Source organism: Suricata suricatta, chromosome 6, assembly GCF_006229205.1.
Source record: "Suricata suricatta isolate VVHF042 chromosome 6, meerkat_22Aug2017_6uvM2_HiC, whole genome shotgun sequence".
NCBI classification, from domain to species: Eukaryota; Metazoa; Chordata; class Mammalia; order Carnivora; family Herpestidae; genus Suricata; species Suricata suricatta.
Window position 1 is genome coordinate 144,278,578 of NC_043705.1, and position 7,900 is coordinate 144,286,477.

Here is a 7,900-nt window from a genome sequence, read left to right on the forward strand (position 1 = left end):
TGGCGCGGGGACTCCGGGGGCACGCGGGCGGCGGGCGCTCACGGACCCGGGCACCGGGACGCAGGGGCTGCCGCGCTGCCTCGGTTTTCGGGCAGACGGGGGGTCAGAGCGGGCGGGAGACTCCGAGAAGAGGTCTGAGTCACCACGAGTCACGTCCGCGCCACAGCACGGGGTGTGGGGCTCACAGGCTCTGTGAGGAGTGGGAAATGACCAAGCAGGTGCTTGCAAACAGTTCTTGTCATGAACGGTGACGAGGGCCCTGCCGCGCAGGCGCAGGGAAGGAGCGGCGGCCGCATCTGAGGGCGCATGGAGGCACACGGACACAAAAGCCTCCTTGGAGCTTTCTTTGGGCAGCTCACAAACACATCACGGCTTCTCAGCCCTTCTTATGACCCTTCACGGAGGTGTGACCTCCGTTCCACAGATGGAGAGACTAAGGCTGAAGGACGGACTTGTCTAGGATCACAGGGTAGCTTCAGCAAACAGCCCTGATTTAAGGATTTGCTCTTTGCAGAAATGAAAACCGTTTTCCCAGTTTTCTGACCACTTACTGAGCGTCTGTTTTCAAGCACTCCTCCTTCACACGCGCATACTCCTGATGGGTGTCCTGGTACAACTTCAGAGAACTCTGAAAAACCGTAAGACACCTGATCTCACTGAAAGTCAGTGGCCATCAGTGACAGCTTATTTTGACCTTGATAAGCAAGATAGTTATTATTTAACAGTAAAAAGTTAACCAAAATAAATACATACATTAGGTGGGAAAACAAAGTATAATTCTCTCAACAATTTAATAAAGATACCCAGATCCTTGCCACCGATGTAACATGATTAACAGTCTCATCCAACAAATCGAAGAACATTAAAATGTGCTAATTTTAGGGCAACTCCCAATCTCCCTAATACTGATCATAGAACACTTTGGTTGCAACCATTTACAATTCAACAAAATCTAAGAAAATCTAGAGCTTAAGAAAGAGAAGTTATCATTTTTACCAAACAAAAGGATAAAGCAAATCATCACACGTAGCAGCAGCTGGGAAAGCGCGTTCACAGCCCTGGGCGAGCGCATCCTGACGGCCGGCACGGAGCGGGAGCGGCCCCGTCCTGGGCTCTGGGCCGCAGGACGTGCACAGGCTGGGGCTCTAGCCGCCGCAGCCCTGAGGGGCTTTCGTGGCCGCCTGGACATGACCGGTGTGGGCCCACGAGCTGACTTATTCTGACGCCACGGAGACCGAGTGACGAGTGAGGGCCTCTCACCGGGGCCTGAGGCCGGCGTTCGTGCTCCCTCCGGGCTGCGGCCGCCGAGCGGATTATGTATGAGAGCAGACAATGCAAGGTTTGGCTGTTTCCGGTTCACCTTCTCTGCGTGGGGGAACTGCAGAATAAAGGCTTTCTACCCCAGCATTCAGACGGGTCACTGCTGAGCAGGTCCCCTTCCCATCAGGGCAGGGCACTGCTGGGGCAGCCCAGCGGAGGGCTGGGAGGCACAGACCCTCGTGACGAGGGCCTGGAGAACAGGCGGAGGCGCCAAGCGTCACTCCAGCGTGCCTACGAAGGGGCGCAAGCAAACCGACCAGCCTCACGGCCTCCGGCTTCCCTTACCTGTAAAAGCCATAAATTCTCTCCTAAGCCTCCTGGCAAGAGTTAAGTCGAAATTTATACCGAAGTGCAAGCTTACAGCAGTTTTTTTGCAGTGTCCCCCAAGTCTACAGGATTTCAAACAAACTGTCCTACTGCAACTTGATTTTGAAACAGAGAACATGATTTCTTTACCTCTGAATTTGAATTTTTGCATGTGACTTAATAATTAAAGGAAGCCCAATGTCGAAAAGCAATCAATGCGGGACCCCTAAGAGCCCTAAAATTTCAGAGTTAGCAGGTTCCTCTGGGGAGCCTCAAAGAACGCAGGAGCGACCAACACAGCATCACAGGGCTCGTGATTCCTGCGAGGACCAAGCCATTAATCAACTGCTGCGACACTCTCTAAAAACAGTCACACACTTAACGATTCTCGACTGGCACCTGTTTCCTTTGTAAGGCCGTAAAACGCCCCCTCTTCCCAATGATGGTGAGTAAGCAGATCTTAACTTATGGGAGATAACGCTTTGTAGGGAAAGGCCTTCCGGTACCTTCTTCTCTTCCAGCTCTGCTTTTAGAGATCCCAGCTCTTCCTGACATTTCTGCAGAGGAGAAATTTTTTGAAGCATCTGTTCCACTTGGTGGTGCAGAGTGCTGTTCTCTCTAAAAAATGGACGAAGCGTTAGCATTAGTGCGCACAAGTGCCTCCATCACGTCAGCACACAGATCTCCTGCTGGTTTCCTGTTTTCTCTAACGTGGGACAAAAAAATGAATACAAGATTATCTTGTTCTAATTGCATTCTCTCTGTTCACCGCAACACGATCTCCGTAAGGCCCTGTGTTCCGCTGACATTATCATCTAACGAAGAGCACATGAAAAAGCTACTCGAAATAGTCTCGGTCTGATGGGGAGCGTATTCGAGAACAATCTGCCAAGTAATCTGCCTTCCCCAATCTTCAATTCACCCTCAGTCACTCAAATGAAATGACGGGTAGTTTTGTGACCCGGTTTGTGACAATGTGCTGCCTTCTTCTCGGAGATGAATCTAGTCAGAGTACGAAACACGGCTAAATTTTAAATCCATTTCAAACTGTTCAAAATACCCAAGGTAACCATATTAAACCGTCTAATTCATGCAGACAACAACATGATTAACAGTAAGCTTCGTTTCAATGGCAACACCATCAGTACAAGCATCGAAAAGTCAAACACCGGGCTGTAATTTAAGACCTCAGTAGGAAATTGGTCTGGATAAAGCAATAGTAAGGAAAATGTAAATCCTCTACTATGACCATTAAAGCGATGTTCTATATAGTGGATCGATCTTCTGTGGCACTTAGATTCAGTCTGTTTAAAAAAAATCTAGTCTTGGGGTGCCTGGGTCGCTCAGTTGGTTAAGTGTCCGACTTCAGCCCAGGTCATGATCCCACCCTTTGTGAGTTCGAGCCCCTCGTCGGGCTGTGTGCTGAGAGCTCAGAGCCTGGAGCCTGCTTCAGATTCTGTGTCTCCTCTCTCTCTGCCCCTCCCCTGCTTGCACTCTGTCTCCCAAAAATAAATACACATTAAAACAATTTTTTTTTAAATCTAGTCTTTAAAATGTTTACCCCAAAACAATGATGCAAACAGATATCTTACCTTCTTGCGAACTGCAGCTGTGAAACTTGTTAAAGAAAACTGAGAGTCTGATCTACTGACACGTGTCTGAAGATGAAAGTCCCTTCCAGAGTGTCCGTGATCACCCCTGCTCAGGCTACATACGGGCAAGGGGACTGCTCCCAGCAAACAATTACTCCAAGTTCCGCTCATAACACAGTATAAACACTTGTACTAAGTCACTCTATTTACTGAACCATGCACCTAGAGTCAAAACACCCACTTCTCTAAATTAAAAAAGGTCTTCAATTAAATACTGATTAATATGAAAGTCCAAGGATAAACACAAAGTAATATCCAACTCATGAACAATACCTTCACTCCTATAACTAACAAAGTCCCGACACAACCTGTCCTGGGTTTCTCAGGCTGCCCCGAGCAGAATCCCAGCAAACGAGAGTTCAAGTTCTTGCACGAACCCTCTACCGCTAAGCTCAAGGAGCGAGGAGGGCAGAGACGCGGGAGAACGTCAGGTCTACAGGACCTCCTCCTCCAACAGTGTCCACGGCCCGATCGCTTCAGCCCGTCTCAGGAGGCCAGGAAAACGTGCTGGAAGTCCCTTTAAATCTCATGCCCTGGGGGTCTCCATGTCCACACCCCAGCGGGGTGAGTGTCCACAAGAGCCTGCCCACACCCTCCTCCCCCAGAACACAGGCCGCTCCGGTAAGGACTGTATTCACCAGTCTTTGCAAGAAAGCTAAGTTCAAAAATATCGAAAGGAAAAATAAAATTACTTCCTGTCCTTCAGAAAAAGAAAATAATAAACTGGACACAACAATCAGAATGACACAAAAAAGCAAGACAGGAAGTTCCATGATAAAGCCACGTAAACCGGCACGGCGAGCAGCTCAGGCTGGAAGAGCAGGCGGCCGCAGGGGGCCCCGGAGGGCGGATCTGGGACGCACGCGGCGGGCAGCAGGGCCGTGGTCCCAGTGCCGACGGGCGCTCGGGGGGAGGCGCGAGGCTCCCCAGCTCTTAATCGACTGTCCTAACCACTCGGACTTACCGACTGCGCACAGCCTTCATACTCACAGGTGATCTGAGAATACCATCAAAGACATTATTGCTCGTCATAACATACATTTAGTTAAACCGACTGAGAATTTCAACACATAAAGCACAAGAAGGGGCTCTCACTGACCGACTTTTTTACCGTGAAAACTCAGTACTAGAAACGAATCTCAACCTCACGCCTCGAGTCCACTGCTGGAGTCACAGGCGCAGACACGGCACAGACAAGCAGCGATCACACGCGGGGCCTGGAAGGCCGAGAATGCGAGGCAGGCCCCAGGCCCCCGACCCAGGGGAAGAGCAGACTGTCGCACGACCTTGGTGAAGCCCTACCAACACACCCGTGTCACTTGTGACGGGAGAGACCGCCTTCATGATGAGTGCTCTCCCCACACAATGTGGAGGGATCGATCACACGCACCATTCTCGCCCTGGCCACAAAATACTTCAAGGGCTACTGAACGCATGCTGCCCGCGAGTCCGCGCCCGTCTGGTCAACACTCATCACCCCGTGACAGAGACGCTCTACAGACCAGAAAGCTAACGGGCAGAAGTCAGTTCTCCAGGGTTCTGAGTGTTCCTACGGGGCAGGCCTTCCGGGAATCCTGACAGAGCCTCACGTTCAGCCTCACACTCTTCCTACACGTGCAGAACATGCCTCACGTCCTCAGGACAAGGGAAGAAGACCCACCCCTTAGGAGGGGTTTAGAAAACCGGAAGCAAACAGAAGCCAGGGACACCAGACTGTTCTAGAACGGACACCCGCAGGCTTGGACATTCTGCGCAGTCACCGAAGAGACGTGTGCCCACAGTGTGTTCCCCTGTGAGGCTGTAAATCCCACCTTTGGAAAGACAACTGAAAATATCCACAGTTCTTTAAAAAACTATAAAAACGTAAATTTTAAAATTCAAAGGGAAAAGCTGGTAAAAGGATATCATCACATTTCTTCTGATATTCTGTTAATAAATTACTGCAACAAAGAAAAAGAGTTACGTTACTTTTTTGATCTGGAAAATACACTGTTAAAATCACATTTCAAAACATGCCAAGCGCCTTTCTTCCTAGTTTTCAGGCAACAAATTTATGCTGAATTAACTATACGCGCACTTGTATACATCATCTTCAATTCCTTAGAAGCTGCCCTGCCCTGATGCACGGACTTTTAATTTAAATGCCTTTGATTGGAGTAGTGTCTTAGCCTATAAGTCGCAGGACTGTTAGAACATTAAAAAAAAAAAGACTAAATCTCATCCATGACTGTGAAATATTAAGGAAATCTGAGGTCCAGCCCTAAAGCTAAGAGGGCCCTAGGGAGAGAAAACAGCGAGGAACACATGGCCACTCTCCCTAGCAAAAAACACCTCCTGACCCGTACGGCTGGCCGTGGAGGCCGCGGACCGATGCCGTGATGTGCGTTTCATGCACTGTGACCCACAGCACACGGGCCCCAGGTGACAGACGCCAGGTCTCTCTGGCCCAGGGGTCTGACACCCCACCTGCTCTGGCTTCTCTGTCGGGTTCGCGAAGTTCAGCCAAACACGTGAACACATACTCACTCTGTATTAATGATTTTTTGCTTCAAGGTAATTAATGCGTCCACATACTCGTTTAAATTCTGAAAGACAGAAACAACTACAGTCAGCTGCTTGGTTCATGACGTAAGTGACTCTAAATATTTTCTGTGTAACGTACTGTAAGACAGGAACGTGCTGTTTGCTCCGTGACACACAGAAATCTATCAGGACACTACTGACATCACGTACACAGACGCCCTCCGGGTGATCTTGAACCCGTGCTGCGTCTCTCCAAATCTTCATGTGAATGACACATGCTCTCTCCGACAGCAAAGGACCCGTGCACTCAAGCATCTGGTGAGCACCCGCTACCTTAGTTCACCAAGTACTAGTACTCATCATTGTTTCTGAAGGGACTTCAGAAACCAAAATGACACAGAAGTCACAACAACAACAAAGAAAAGTACAAAATAAAAACTTAAAAAACATAGGAAGGACAAATAGGAACATGAAAACCGGGGCAAGATTCAGTGAGAAATTCATTTTGTAAGGATCTGTAGATTCTAGGGACCAACGACAAACCCGGCTTGGAGCTGCTGCCTTCAAGAGGGAACACATCATCAGTTACTCTGCTCACAATGTTCCCAAGACTTAAAAGCAGATCTTTTTTTCCCTTAAGTGACTTTTTTTCCCCTTAAGGTCTCCACATTTCATTAGCAAGTAGTTCAGAAGTAAGTACTTGTTTTTCACTGGTTATACCAAAACACCCTTTTCCAGATAATCCACAAGATTTTGAGAATTATAGAAATATCTCCCTCGACGGTACCACATGCACCTTCTTTGCAGCCATACCCGTAACGTGTGTGTTTGTTAGAATAAACAATGTACACACTGACATACATAAAGTCCTGGCTCTCTTCCAGCCCCCCCTCCACTAATCTCTTCCCGCCGCTCACAGTTTGTCTCTTCTTTTCAAAAAAAAATTTTTTTTTAGTTTATTGTTAAGTTAGTTTCCACAGAACACCCAGTGCTCTTCCCCAGTTTGTCTCCTGTTAATTAATAGCCCCTTACTGCTATCCGCCCACCGGTGAGGTTGCCCTTTCCGAGGGGCTGCCCCGTTTGAGGTTCAGTTACACTTCGCTACATGTTACACATACACACAGTAGGTCTGTCAGTTCCTCACTGAAATGTACCAGGAAGGCATTTCCATGACGCTAAAATAAAAGGACCCTACTCTACGCTATTCTAGTACTTCTATGCTTCTTTGTATTTAGATCTTGACCTGCTCTGGTCCAGGGTACAATCCCGACTCCCAACACTGAAGGTCAAAAGGGCAACGAGTGGCCTGTGCAATGTCTGTAGTCAACGGCTCCCCAAGAATCTTTCACCACACACAAAACAAAACTCAGGTGTAGCTACAGGCTTCTGGGCACTGAGGGTAAACAGTGCATCTGCTTTTACTCCCTCCCTGAAAACCAGCTAACACCGAAGTCAAGGAAGGTCCCCCCAAAGGCAAAGGCCAGGAAGATGAGAGCAGATCCAGGAACTAGGATCGGGGGCCCAGGAGAGCAGGGGGGCGGGCGGGGGTGGGGACAGGGGGACAGGGGTTCCTGAGACAGGGCGACGGTGGGCGGCACTACCATGAGAACCAGGCGCAAGCTCTCCTACAAGCACATCGTCCTCAAATCCCGGCCCCTCGGCCGTGCCGCCATCGGGAAACGTCTGCTGTGTGAGGGAGTCTCTGCCTGGGACACTGAACGCAGTGCCAGAAACCAAGGGACGAGACACCCCTAAACACAGAGGGGACGCTGACCACCTCCAGGCCCGGAAGCTCCCAGAAGCTGGCAGCCAGTCCTTGTGTCCTCGGGGCAAGAGACCCTCCGCACTTGCTCGGAGGAAGCAGGAAGCGTAAGCAGCCAGCAGAGGGTAAGTCGGGAGATCTGCTTTAAATTAACGAGCCGCCAGACCCTCCGCAGGGGCCCGGGGTCCTGGAGCCCTGCACACTCGCCATTTCCTGCCATTTCCCACCAGCGTATCAGCCAACAGCTTGAATATGAACAAATAGTATTTCCGCACATCAGAGAGAACCCTGAATGTGAGCAAGACCAAAACAAGACAAAGCAACTTGGAGTAAACAA

General features: G+C 49.5%; 1 protein-coding gene across 1 annotated transcript in view; it reads right to left on the bottom strand.

Annotated features, from left to right (window-relative positions):
• The window catches only part of ICE1 (interactor of little elongation complex ELL subunit 1), a 43,313-nt gene extending 36,701 nt beyond the window's left edge, over positions 1 to 6,612 (bottom strand). The window contains exons 1-6 of the mRNA XM_029941293.1: positions 6,589 to 6,612; positions 5,805 to 5,890; positions 5,184 to 5,218; positions 3,219 to 3,237; positions 2,133 to 2,244; positions 552 to 628 (exon numbers count right to left, since the gene is read on the bottom strand). Coding sequence (XP_029797153.1) covers positions 552 to 628; positions 2,133 to 2,244; positions 3,219 to 3,237; positions 5,184 to 5,218; positions 5,805 to 5,890; positions 6,589 to 6,612 — 353 coding nt within the window. The remainder of the gene's footprint in view (positions 1 to 551; positions 629 to 2,132; positions 2,245 to 3,218; positions 3,238 to 5,183; positions 5,219 to 5,804; positions 5,891 to 6,588) is intronic.
• Positions 6,613 to 7,900: the final 1,288 nt, after the last annotated feature.